This window comes from Meles meles, chromosome 2, assembly GCF_922984935.1.
Source record: "Meles meles chromosome 2, mMelMel3.1 paternal haplotype, whole genome shotgun sequence".
Taxonomy (NCBI): domain Eukaryota; kingdom Metazoa; phylum Chordata; class Mammalia; order Carnivora; family Mustelidae; genus Meles; species Meles meles.
In genome coordinates this window covers 68,915,711-68,929,527 of record NC_060067.1, presented here as the reverse complement: position 1 = coordinate 68,929,527, position 13,817 = coordinate 68,915,711, and the positions used below count along the sequence as shown (strand labels likewise).

The following is a 13,817-nucleotide window of genomic DNA, read 5'->3' as shown; positions in this document are numbered from 1 at the left end:
ATTTCTCCCTCACTTTCCAGATTCTCTGGTTGCTTCAAACTCTGTCTTCTGTTTCCTCAGGCAGGTGAGACTATGCATTTCTGTTGGAGGGTTAGCTACCCAGCACATTGACCGAGGCCTGTCTTTGGTGAGGAGCTATAAAAAGGGGAACTCAGCCTGAACCATTCCTCCTGAAAGTCACTTTTCAGTACCTTTCTGGAGTTTTTTGTTATAAATTTTCCATAATTTATAGTTGATACCTGTGGGAGAGGAGTCTGCTGGGGCCTACTTGGCCATTACACATGTCACACTCCTCCTTCTCAGTACATGTGGCCCAGAAAGGATTCCTTTGCTGTATTAGGTAGAGGTGTTGGGAGATCTGAAGGGCAGCGATTGGCTGAGGCCCTGTACTTGAAAAAGGCTGTTTACCAGAGGAACAAATAACGCAGCAACTGCTAAAGAAGAAGACAGAGCCTGGGAAAGAGATGGAGGGCCTGGCCAGTTCTTTGATCCCTGTTCCCGCGCCCTCTCCATGGCCCTGTCACACTCAGAGACCCCCAGGCAGGATCGTCATTGATGCCATGTGGCCTTGCGTTCCATGCTTCACGGAGACTGGACCCTTTCACACAACTGTCCTCCGTGCTTTGGTTCACATGTTGGGGTTTTTGAGTTGTAATCACAGGCAGTCTTGTCCCCCTGAAAGCAAGCGTCCCCTGGGGGCAGCAGCAGCATTCCTCAGCTCTGAAATCCTAGATGGACACGCCACGGGCCTCGCCCCACAGACGGCTGATTACACCTTACACCAGGGGCTGCTGTGTTGCACCATTTAGCTTCAGGAAGATGATCCCCACTCCCTTTTCTCCAAGTGTTCTTTTGTCCCTCGCATGATTGCTAATAGTTTCTCAGTCTTGTCTGCAGCTCTGGGGCCTCATGAGCGCAGGGTACACCGTGGCCTCCGGGGGGCTGGCTGGTCTGACCAGAGCAGACCCAACTAACTCTCTGTGTCCTTCCGAACTGGCAGCCTGGCCCGCCTCTCCCGGCCCTCCTTGGCACCAGTGATTCTAGGGCACGTGCACTAGTCACTCAGTGCCATCCTCCTGGGCCCACTTGCACATCTCTGGTGACAAACGTCAGCCTCTGGGAGCAGGGGGTACCTGCTAATTGAATGTGATTGGACGTGGAGGCAAACTTAAACACTGAACACCTTGAGGAGAATCAAGGGATAAGCGGACTCCAGGAGCAGGGGGAGCTCAGAGCAAGACTGGAGGAGTCAGGAGGGGCCTCCTGGAGGCTTGCATCTGGATGGGCTCAGAGGGGTCATGAGCAGGACAGGGCTAGGGTGCACTGTTAGCTGGCAGGTGGCTGAGGGAGGGGCAGTGAGCCGGCGCGTCCCCCTTTGCACGAGATCCCTGGGGAACTGTGGCTCTGTGGTCACCACCATTCTGGAAGGGATGGCCCTCCTGGCAGAGTCTGGGGCAGTTGTGGGGACCAGGCTGTCCTGCCCGTTGGCTGCGGTGGGGCTGCCCAGATGTGAAGTCCCTCTGGAGCGCCTTCTCTGCTTGCGTCACAGTCCTGCTTCTCCTCAGCTGTCTCTCACTGTGGTCCTCATGCTGATCATGCCGACCCAGCCGGTGCCCCCAGCGTTGGGAGCAGCAGCTTCCAGACCCCCCCGTGAAAACACATCATTCCAACCATGAAAGCCAGCTGGTGGGAAGCGTCTGGGCTGGGTTTCCAGAGGGCTCCCAGCAGACCAGGAGACCCGACAGATTCGCCTGTGGGGAGGACAACCCAGCCCTGTGCAGACAGCAGCAGAGGCACGGCAGTCTCCTCTTGAGCGGGCCGGTGACAGCGGGAATAGCAGAAACGGAGGCTCAGGGTGGGAACATTGTCACCATCCGGGCTAAAAGCAGCCAAATTACTCTTTTCACCAACATCACGGCTAATGACTCACTGCTTATTTACCAAGTGGAGCTCTTTCCTCTCCAGCAAAAAATAGAGTGCATGGTCCAGAAGGTGCCAAACTGGTGTTGGGTGCATCCTGCCGTCAGCGTGAAGCTGTGCTGAGGGCCCTGTGTGCTCCTGCCCCTGTGAGTGCCCAGCCAAGGTGGAGCCCCCACCTCCCACCCCTCCCCTTCCCTGCGCACGGATGTCCGTCACCTGGTGCCTAGTCTGGGTGCCGGTGTGGTGGCTGAGGCCAAAGATGAGAGCTGGCTGATGCCAGGCACCAGTGCAAGGAGCCACCTCCTCCCCGACTGGGGGGTGACTGGGGCATGGAGGTGGAAGGCCCTGCAGAAGATCCCCGGAGGGACAGACTTAGGACTCCAGCCCGGGCTGCCTGCCAGGAAGTGGAGGCAACATTCTGACCACAGAGCCTGGATCGAGGACTCGAGGCACCGGGATCTAATATAACTGGGTGGGAGGCTGCCCTCCCCCGCCCCCCACCCCCGACAGTGATCCAGAAGGTTCTGGAGCACTGCAGAGGGAGGCCGAGCCGAGGAGCCAGACTGAGTGAGTCTGAGTCACCTGCTCTCACCCACTTAGTTCAAGTCTTTCAAAGTTTCTTAGCCTGTTTCCCAAAAACTATACACAGAATGTATGCACAAGTAGGGTCAAAAGACTACACAGTTTATGAGTTTGTGCAGTATTTATGGTGTGCCTGCTAGGTGCCTGGCCATGGGCAGAGCCAGAAGAGCTCCTGCTTCACGGGGCTCCTTGGGCTGGGAGAATGCGCAGAGCTTCCGGGAGAAGCAGGGTGCTTCATGGAGGAGGAGGGTGAGACAGGCGCTGCACGGGGCCGGGGACCCAAGCTTGGAAAGGGGTGTGAGGCAGAAAGACACTTGAGTGGACTCCGTGGTCCTGCCTCCTGGTCTTCACGCCCTCGAGTGACCCTCCCCTGGGGGGTGGACAGACCTGCGTCTGAGCGGCGGCACAGTGACGGTCACACGGACTTGAGACCACTAGGAAGCATGCAGCCCTGTGGGGCCGGCTCTGAAGAACACGGGCAGTGGCTCTGCCTATACTGGGGGCCCCTCGCGGTAAGGCCTGAGGGCTGCTAACGTGCTCCCTAGTGGAGCTGCACATGAGACCATGGCCCCTGATACCCACCGATGCCGGGTGACCATGAGTGTGTTACCCAGAAATGGATCACTGATACAGCAGTCAGGGATGGCCGAGAAGGGGACAGCAGAGCCTAGAGGAAGGCGAGAGGGTGAGCTCTGTGGATGGGGGTCCAGCAGAGGAAGCGGCGTGCAGGGCCTGGGCTGGGAGCCAGGCTGGGTGGCGGGAGGCACGTTCCAGATCCGTTGTATGCAAGTCGCTCACGCCCAGCAGCACGGTCACATTGCCGATGTACAAGGTGGGTCTCACAGATAATCGACGACATGTCTGCCGCGATGTTCTTGCACTGGAAGCTGATCCCCTTTTTCTGGCTTTCCTTAAACAAACAAAGGGTCTCCGTGGCAGGGAGATGAATTCTGTTTTCGGTGACTTTGCAAGAGCCTTGTTGCCCAGACAGGACTGATCCAAAGAAGGTGGTTGGCGCAGGCCAGCCAACAGCCAGATGGACCCTTCCTTCAGGAGGGCTGGCTGGCCCACAGCCCCTTTTCATCCTCTCCCTTGTTGTCCTGAGGGGACGTGATATCCCACTGGTTCGGCATGATGTAGAGGGAGAAAAGAATTTAAACAGAATTTACGAAGCCATGGTCAGGAGATTGGAGGGAGAGGGAGGGACGGTGGGAGGGAGCTGAAGGCCAGCTCTGCCTCAGGTCCTGGGTGGTGGGGTGGAGGTCAGGGTCAGGATGAGGTAGCATCTCACAGCCCAGAAATGGCCCCCCAGCACAGCTGTATCAGGTAGGGGCGGGGCTACACCCTTGGGCTTCAGTCCTGTCCTGTCCCGCCCAGCTGGGCAACCGTGGTCTCCATTTACTTCTGTGCCTTTGTTCTCTCAGCCGGTGGGACACACAGGGAGCTGATGGCTGTCAGTGGTCTGACTGGTTTCTAGTGCATCCCAGATGTCCTCAGGCTTTTGTAAAAGACACTCATAAACTCACAAAAGTGAGCTCCGGGGGCCAAGAACGATCTCTCGAAGGCACAGCCACATTTAAACACAGACATGGGATAAGAGCCAGCTCCATCTGGCCTACAGGTGACACAGAGACCGGCCCGCAGCCTACCTGCTCCATAGACCGCTGAGTACACCACCTTCTTGGTCTGCTCTCTGTCTGCATGCGTCACTCGTTCTGGGGGAATGTCCTTCCTGCGTGGAAACATGGCTTGTGGTCAGGCCCATCAGTGTCACGTCTGCAGAGGGGGCCATGGAGTCCAAGCTGCGCACCACCCACCAGCTCTTTCTCTGCAGGCCCTTAACCATTTCAAATCTGTCCATGGGGAGGGGTGTCCAACACCTGCGCCTCTGCTCACGGGTTCTCTGCACAGAGGCTGACATGGAGGCCTAGCGGGTGCAAGCTGGCCATACACCCACGTGTTGCACACCAAAAACAAAAAGTGCTTTCACCAAAGGAGTACAACCCAACCTGAGGAAAGCCTGCTCCCAGTGCTGGGGTGCCTGGGCCCAGGGGCCCTGAGGACGCCGCTGTGGGCTGAGAAGGCTAGAAGGGCAGCCTCAGCCTTGCCTTGCAGAGATGGAGGGGCAGGTGGGCGAGCGCGCCCTGAGGGTGCAGCTCTCAGCTCCTGAAGGCGCGGTCTGCAGAGGGTAGAGCCAGATGTGGGAGCCACCTGAGGGCTGCTAGGTGCCCGGAGCTTCTCTTTCCTGCCGACCACACGCATGCAGCTGTGTGGCTCAGGGGCAAAGGGATTGCTGACTGAGTGGGCACTTCAGATCCAGGAGGGAAACAAAAAAGGAAAAGGGAACCTGTCCCAATCTTTGTGGGCGCTCGGCTCTGGGCTGTGAGCAGCGCTGCCAGAGCCTCCACTTCTGGCAGGCACTGGGCCTAGACACCAGCCCCGAGCGAGCCTGGGGTCTTCTTGGACCTTCTTCCTGTGTGCAAGCTGTCCCGGGCGTGCGTGCTGCTCTCTCAACCTCCTGCTGGACACGGGCGGCTTCAAGGGGCCAGGGAGTTGTTTTTTGTTTTTGTTTTTTTTAAAAGATTTATTTATTTACTCTGGAGGGAGGGGGAAAGAGAGAGAGTGTGTGTGCACCAGTGGGATGGGCAGAGGGAGAGGGAGACACAATCTCCCGCAGACTCCCCATTGAGTGTGGAGCCCGATGCGGGGCTCGATCCCACGACCCAGAAATCACGACCTGAGCTGAAATCAAGAGTCAGACGTTCCACCGACGGGGCCGCCCGGCACCTGGTCCCCCAGAAGATTTCCCCAGCTGTTCCCCTGCAAGCTTTCCGCGCCCAAGTATCTGCCTTGCCTGTCATCCTGCGCCACAAGCGGTTTCATGCCATCCATCTCACGGTGACTTCCCGCAGCGCCCCAGCTTGTCTGTCCCAAGGGAGTTCTGAGTTAGGAGAAACCGTGCCCGTTGTCAGTCCTTCGGGCAGTCCCCAGGTTTGAACAGACTAGATGCAGAGCTCTGCACACAAGGGCTCTGAAAGCAGGCCCTGGGCCCTGTGTGGCAGTGTGCTAAGGGCAAAGGCCACGGAGCTCTCCCACAGCTTGCAGTTGCCTTTTTCTTGACTCAGTATTTCCTTGGTTGCTGTCAACTGTTGACTGCTTTCCAGAGTCCTGACAAAGTTGGTTCTGGCTGCGTTTGCTTGATTTTTTTATATTTCTGCTGGGCGGACAGACCCTCAGGGACACCCACTTCACAATGTTCACTGGCGTCCGAGAGTTTGCTAATTTTTACCATGTGATTTCTAAGTACCAATGTATCCTTTGTGGTGTTTCCACTGTGTTAAGATATTTTGCCCACTTGTTTATCTCACCCTTGAGCTTGATATCATTAACTGCTTTATTTAGATACAAAGCAAAAAGCCAACCTGCATTCATGCTCAGGACAAATATTTGTCAACTCCTAGGACACCATCCCTCCTCCCTCCCTTTATTTGGGAAATCCTACAGGTGCTCCAAGCCCGCTTAGCAAAGACACCGCTGAAAAACTTGCAGGGGCTGGCTTTCCTTGTTTCTTGCCGAGGGCCATCTGTGAAAAGGGACAGACCTTCTGATGGCAGCTGCGGGGAGGGAAGGAGTGAGCGTTTTAGAGCAGGGCAACCGCCACCAAGCACATGGGTCACCTGTCCTTAGTGATGTCCAGAGTCAAGAGTTGTCTGACAAAGCAGCATAAAACTCTCCTGGAACCTGCTTCTTCCCAAAGTGTGATAAGATCCAAACAGCATAATCAATCAATAGGTATTACGGACACATATCGAAACCATGCTCTGATGATAGAGAAAATACTTTCTTCCTGAGTGCACACAGCACACTCACAATAACCCATCACACATTAGGACACACAGAAATCATCAAAAGTTTGCACAAAGCAGAAATATTAAAATAACATTCTAATCACAGTGCAAGACAACTAAAAGTTAAAACCAAAGCACCCAAACCAAACCCCATCTACCTAGAAATAAAACAAAAACACTTCTTTCAGACGACTTTTGGGTGAAGAAAAATACAAACAGAAATTATGTAACTTCTACTGAAAACACTGCGTGTCAGACCCAGTGGATTACATTTAAAGCGGTGAGGAAATTTCATAAACTTAAGCACTTATATTAATAATAACAAAAGAACAAAAGTACAGTTGGCCCTTGAACAACACAGGGGCTAGGGATGCCGATCCCCTGCACAGTCAAAAATCCATGTTTAACTTCTGACCCACTCCCAACCTTGACTACTAATAGTCTCTTATTAATAGGAAGCCTTACCCATGGCCAATCAACACATAGTCCTCATGTTACGTGTATCATATACTATATTTTTACAATAGAGTAAGTCACGGGAAAAATGTTATTAAGAAAATCATAAGGGGGGGCACCTGGGTGGCTCAGTGGGTTAAAGCCTCTGCTTTTAGCTTAGATCATGATCCCGGGGTCCTGGGATTGAGCCCCGTATCGGGCTCTCTGCTCAGTGGGGAGCCTGCTTCCTCCTCTCTCTCTGCCTGCTTCTCTGCCTACTTGTGATCTCTGTTTGTCAGATGAATATATAAAATCTTTAAAAAAAAAAATCATAAGGAAGAGAAAATACACCTACAGAAATGTCCTGAAGCAAAAAAATCCTCATGTAAGTGGACCCATGCAGTTCATACGTGTGTTGTTCAAAAGCCAACTGTACACCAACTAAGTTTTTAATTCAAAAAACAAGAAAAAGAACAACAAAGCAAATGAATAGAACATACAGGAGGGAAATAATAAAGCTAGAATAAAGACGGGAACAGAAACTGATCAAGTAGAGAACAGCAAAACACTAGATCAAATTAATGAATGAAAATCCTGGTTCTGGGGTGCCTGGTGGCTCAGTGGGTTAAAGCCTCTGCCTTTGGCTCAGGTCATGATCCCAGGGTTCTGGGATCGAGCCCCGCATTGGGCTCTCTGCTGGGCAGGGAGCCTGCTTCCCTTCCTCTCTCTCTGCCTGCCTCTCTGCCTACTTGTGATCTCTGTCTGTCAAGTAAATAAATAAAATCTTAAAAAAAAAAAAAAAGAAAATCCTGGTTCCTGTAAAAAATAAAATAAACCATTAGTTGGTTTAATCAAAAAGGAACAAGCACAGCTATACAAAGTACGAAACAATAAGGGAAGGTAACTATAGATATGCAAGAAGTTAAAAAAATCTGAAAAAGTTATTTTGCAGAACTGTATGCAAATAAATTAAAAAATTTAGTTTGGGGCATTTAAGGAAGAACTAATTCCTATTCTCCTGAAACTGTTCCAAAAAATAGAAATGGAAGGAAAACTGCCAAACTCATTTTATGAGGCCAGCATCAGCTTGATCCCAAAACCAGACAAGGATCCCATCAAAAAAGAGAACTACAGACCAATATCCTTGATGAACACAGATGTAAAAATTCTCACCAAAATACTAGCCAATAGGATTCAACAGTACATTAAAAGGATTATTCGCCACGACCAAGTGGGATTTATTCCAGGGCTGCAAGTTTGGTTCAATATCCGCAAATCAATCAATGTGATAGAACACATTAATAAAAGAAAGAACAAGAACCATATGATATTCTCAATAGATGCTGAAAAAGCATTTGACAAAGTACAGCATCCCTTCCTGATCAAAACTCTTCAAAGTGTAGGGATAGAGGGCACATACCTCAATATTATCAAAGCCATCTATGAAAATCCCACCGCAAATATCATTCTCAGTGGAGAAAAACTGAAAGCTTTTCCATTAAGGTCAGGAACACGGCAGGGATGTCCATTATCACCACTGCTATTCAACATAGTACTAGAAGTCCTAGCCTCAGCAATCAGACAACAAAAGGAAATTAAAGGCATCCAAATCGGCAAAGAAGAAGTCAAACTATCACTCTTCGCAGACGATATGATACTATATGTGGAAAACCCAAAAGACTCCACTCCAAAACTGCTAGAACTTGTACAGGAATTCAGTAAAGTGTCAGGATATAAAATCAATGCACAGAAATCAGTTGCATTTCTGTACACCAACAACAAGACTGAAGAAAGAGAAATTAAGGAGTCAATCCCATTTACAATTGTACCCAAAACTATAAGATACCTAGGAATAAACCTAACCAAAGAGGCTAAGAATCTATATGCAGAAAACTATAAAGTACTCATGAAAGAAACTGAGGAAGACACAAAGAAATGGAAAATTGTTCCATGCTCCTGGATTGGAAGAATAAATATTGTGAAAATGTCTATGCTACCTAAAGCAATCTACACATTTAATGCAATATCTATCAAAATACCATACATTTTTTGCAAAGAAATGGAACAAATAATCCTAAAATTTATATGGAACCAGAAAAGACCTCGAATAGCCAAAGGAATATTGAAAAACAAAGCCAAAGTTGGTGGCATCACAATTCCGGACTTCAAGCTCTATTACAAAGCTGTCATCATCAAGACAGCATGGTACTGGCACAAAAACAGACACATAGATCAGTGGAACAGAATAGAGAGCCCAGAAATGGACCCTCAACTCTATGGTCAACTAATCTTCGACAAAGCAAGAAAGAATGTCCAATGGAAAAAAGACAGCCTCTTCAATAAATGGTGCTGGGAAAATTGGACAGCCACATGCAGAAAAATGAAATTGGACCACTTCCTTACACCACACACGAAAATAGACTCAAAATGGATGAAGGACCTCAATGTGAGAAAGGAATCCATCAAAATCCTTGAGGAGAACGCAGGCAGCAACCTCTTCGACCTCAGCCACAGCAGCATCTTCCTAGGAACATCGCCAAAGGCAAGGGAAGCAAGGGCAAAAATGAACTATTGGGATTTCATCAAGATCAAAAGCTTTTGCACAGCAAAGGAAACAGTTAACAAAACCAAAAGACAACTGACAGAATGGGAGAAGATATTTGCAAACGACATATCAGATAAAGGGCTAGTATCCAAAATCTATAAGGAACTTAGCAAACTCAACACCCAAAGAACAAACAATCCAATCAAGAAATGGGCAGAGGACATGAACAGACATTTCTGCAAAGAAGACATCCAGATGGCCAACAGACACATGAAAAAGTGCTACACATCACTCGGCATCATTGAAATACAAATCAAAACCACAGTGAGATATCACCTCACACCAGTCAGAATGGCTAAAATGAAAAAGTCAGGAAATGACAGATGCTGGCGAGGATGCGGAGAAAGGGGAACCCTCCTACACTGTTGATGGGAATGCAAGCTGGTGCAACCACTCTGGAAAACAGCATGGAGGTTCCTCAGATTGTTGAAAATAGAACTACCCTATGACCCAGCAATTGCACTACTGGGTATTTACCCTAAAGATACAAACGTAGTGATCCGAAGGGGCACGTGTACCCGAATGTTTATAGCAGCAATGTCTACAATAGCCAAACTATGGAAAGAACCTAGATGTCCATCAACAGATGAATGGATAGAGAAGATGTGGTATATATACACAATGGAATACTATGCAGCCATCAAAAGAAATGAAATCTTGCCATTTGCAACGACGTGGATGGAACTAGAGGGTATCATGCTTAGTGAAATAAGTCAGTCGGAGAAAGACAACTATCATATGATCTCCCTGATATGGGGACGTGGAGATGCAACATGGGGGGTTAGGGGGATAGGAGAAGAATAAATGAAACAAGGTGGGATTGGGAGGGAGACAAACCATAAGTGACTCTTAATCTCACAAAACAAACTGAGGGTTGCTGGGGGGAGAGGGGGTTGGGAGAGGGGGAGGGGGGTTATGGACATTGGGGAGGGTATGTGCTATGGAGAGTGCTGTGAAGTGTGCAAACCTGGCGATTCAGAGACCTGTACCCCTGGGGATAAAAATACATTATATGTTTATAAAAAAATAAGAAATAAAGAAAAAATTAAAAAAAAATTTAGTTTGGGGGTGGAGTCTTTTGGGTTTTCCATATAAAGTATCATGTCATCTGCGAAGAGAGAGAGTTTGACTTCTTCATTGCCAATTGGGATACCTTTTATTTCTCTTTGTTGTCTGATTGCTCTTGCTAGAACTCATATAGCAATTCAGTAATGTGGCAGGATACAAAGTCAATGTACAGAAATCAGTTGCTTTCTTGTACACTAACAATGAAAATACAGAAAGGGAAATTAGAGAATCAATTCCATTTACTACAGCACCAAGAACAATAAGATACCTGGGAATAAACCTAACCAAAGAGGTAAAGGATCTGTACTCAAGGAACTACAGAACACTCATGAAAGAAATTGAAGAAGACACAAAAAGATGGAAGACCATTCCATGCTCTTGGATCGGAAGAATAAACATTGTTAAAATGTCTATACTGCCTAGAGCAATCTATACTTTTAATGCCATTCCGATCAAAATTCCACCAGAATTTTTCAAAGAGCTGGAGTAAATAATCCTAAAATTTGTATGGAATCAGAAGAGACCCCCGAATTGCTAAGGAAATGTTGAAAAAGAAAAACAAAACTGGCAGCATCAAGTTGCCTGATTTCAAGCTTTACTACAAAGCGGTGATCACCAAGACAGCATGGTACTGGCATAAAAACAGACACATAGACCAGTGGAACAGAGTAGAGAGCCCAGATATGGACCCTCAACTCTATGATCAAATAATCTTTGACAAAGCAGGAAAAAATATACAGTGGATAAACAAGACAGTCTCTTCAATAAATGGCGCTGGGAAAATTATACAGCTATATGTAGAAGAATGAAACTTGACCATTCTCTTACACCGTATACAAAGATAAACTTGAAATGGATAAAAGACCTCAATGTGAGAAAGGAATCCTTCAGAATCCTAGAGGAGAACATAGGCAGTAACCTCTTCGATACCAGCCACAGCAACTTCTTTCAAGATATGTCTCCAAAGGCCAAGGAAGCAAAAGCGAAAATGAACTTTTGGGACTTCATCAAGATCAAAATCTTCTGCACAGCAAAGGAAACATTCAACAAAACAAAGAGGCAACCCACAGAATGGGAGAAGATATTTGCAAATGACAGTACAGACAAAAGGCTGACATCCAGGATCTATAAAGAACTTCTCAAACTCAACACACACAAAACAGATAAATCATGTCAAAAAATGGGCAGAAGACATGACTATACACTTCTCCAATGAAGACATACAAATGGCTAACAGACACATGAAAAAATGTTCATCATCACTAGCCATCAGGGAAATTAAAATTAAAACCACATTGAGATAGCACCTTGCACCAGTTAGAATGGCCAAAATTAGCAAGACAAGAAACAACATGTGCTGGAGAGGATGTGGAGAAAGGGGAACCCTCTTACACTATTGGTGGGAATGCAAGTTAGTACAGCCAATTTGGAGAACAGTGTGGAGATTCCTTAAGAAATTAAAAATAGAGCTTCCTTATGACCCTGCAATTGCACTACAGGGTATTTACCCCGAAGATACAGATGTAGTGAAAAGAAGGGCCATCTGTACCCCAGTGTTCATAGCAGCAATGGCCATGGTCGCCAAACTGTGGAAAGAACCAAGATGCCCTTCAACGGATGAATCGATAAGGAAGATGTGGTCCATATACACTATGGAGTATTATGCCTCCATCAGAAAGGATGAATACCCAACTTTTGTATCAACATGGATGGGACTGGAAAAGATTATGTTGAGTGAAATAAGTCAAGCAGAGAGAGTCAATTATCATATGGTTTCAATTATTTGTGGAGCATAAGAAATAACACGGAAGAGATGGGGAGATGGAGAGGAGAGGGAGTTGAGGGAAATTGGAAGGGGAGATGAACCATGAGAGACTATGGACCCTGAAAAACAATCTGAGGGTTTCAAAGGGGTTGGGGGTGGGAGGTTGGGGGAGCCTGGTGGTAGGTATTATGGAGGGCACATATTGCATGGAGCACTGGGTGTGGTGCATAAACAACGAATTCTGTTACACTGAAAAGAAATTAAATAAAAAAAATTAAAAAATTTAGGTTCACACGGACATTTCTTAACAAAACACAGTTTAAAAAATTGGCCCCAATAGAGACAAAAGTTAAACAGACCAGGGAAAAATGTCTAAAGAAGAAACAGAAAATCATTAAGGAACTAACCCACAAAGCCCTCCAGGCCCAGATAGTTTCAAAGGGGAATTCTATCAAACCTCAGAGGCCAGAGAGACCCCATACTGTCTAAATTGATTCAATGTATCGAAAATGAAGAAAAAAATGTATTTTATTAAGTGCGTATAACAGTTATACCAAAACATGAAGAGTATAACAAAGGAAAATGACAGACCCTATCTCCCATGAATACTGATTGATGTAGTAATCCTAAATAGAATATTGGCAAATGGAGTCCAACCCTATATTAAGAAAATAGTACTCAAGGCCAAAAATAGTTTATACCAGGAAAGCAAGGTTGGTGCAATGTTAGGATATCTATTAACATAATTCACCACATTAATGGAACTAAGGAGCAAATTACATGATTACCTATATAGTTGTTGAAAAAAATCCTCTGACAAAATTCAACACACACTCTTAATAAAAACTCTTGGGAAAATAGGAATACCTGGATACTTCCTTAAAATTATAAAACATACACCCCAATCCTGAAGCTGGCATCTCACTATATGGGGGAAACACCAGAAGCATTCTTACTAAGATCAGAAACAAGGCAAGGGTGGTCACTACCTCCAATACTATTTAACATTGTTCTGGAAGTATTAGCCAAATCATCAGAGGCATAAGAATTGGAAAATTTGAAGAAACCTATCTCTAGTTGCAGATGACAAGGTAGTATTCTGGAAATCCCTAGAGAATCAATGATAAAATAATTCATAAAGTAGCAGGAAATAAAATTAGCATAGCAAGGCAATAGCCTTCATGTACTCCAATAATCACAGAATGAAGACACAATGGAAGGGAGGACTTCATTTAAAACTCTAACGAAAAAGATAAAATACTTAGGAATAAGCAACGAGAAATGTGTCACACCTATATAAACACCTTTAAAGCTTCCTGAAAGTCACAAAAGTAGACAAGATTGAATGGAAAGGCATCCCTTATTCTTTTTTTTTTTTTTAAAGATTTTATTTATTTATTTGACAGAGAGAGATCACAAGTAGGCAGAGAGGCAGGCAGAGAGAGAAACAGGCGGAGAGAGAGAGAGACAGGCTCCCGGCTTAGCAGAAAGCCTGATGCGGGGCTCGATCCCAGGACCCTAGACCATGACCTGAGCCAAAGGCAGAGGCTTAACCCACTGAGCCAACTAGGCGCCCCAGGAATCCCTTGTTCTT

The 13,817-nt window shown here is 46.9% G+C and overlaps 1 protein-coding gene across 1 annotated transcript in view; it reads right to left on the bottom strand.

The window, feature by feature from the left end:
• POLN (DNA polymerase nu) overlaps window positions 1-13,817 on the bottom strand; it is a 157,374-nt gene that overhangs the window by 14,878 nt on the left and 128,679 nt on the right. Inside the window, 1 exon segment of the mRNA XM_045997769.1 lies at window positions 4,152-4,234. Within this exon segment, the coding sequence (XP_045853725.1) occupies window positions 4,152-4,234 (83 nt within the window).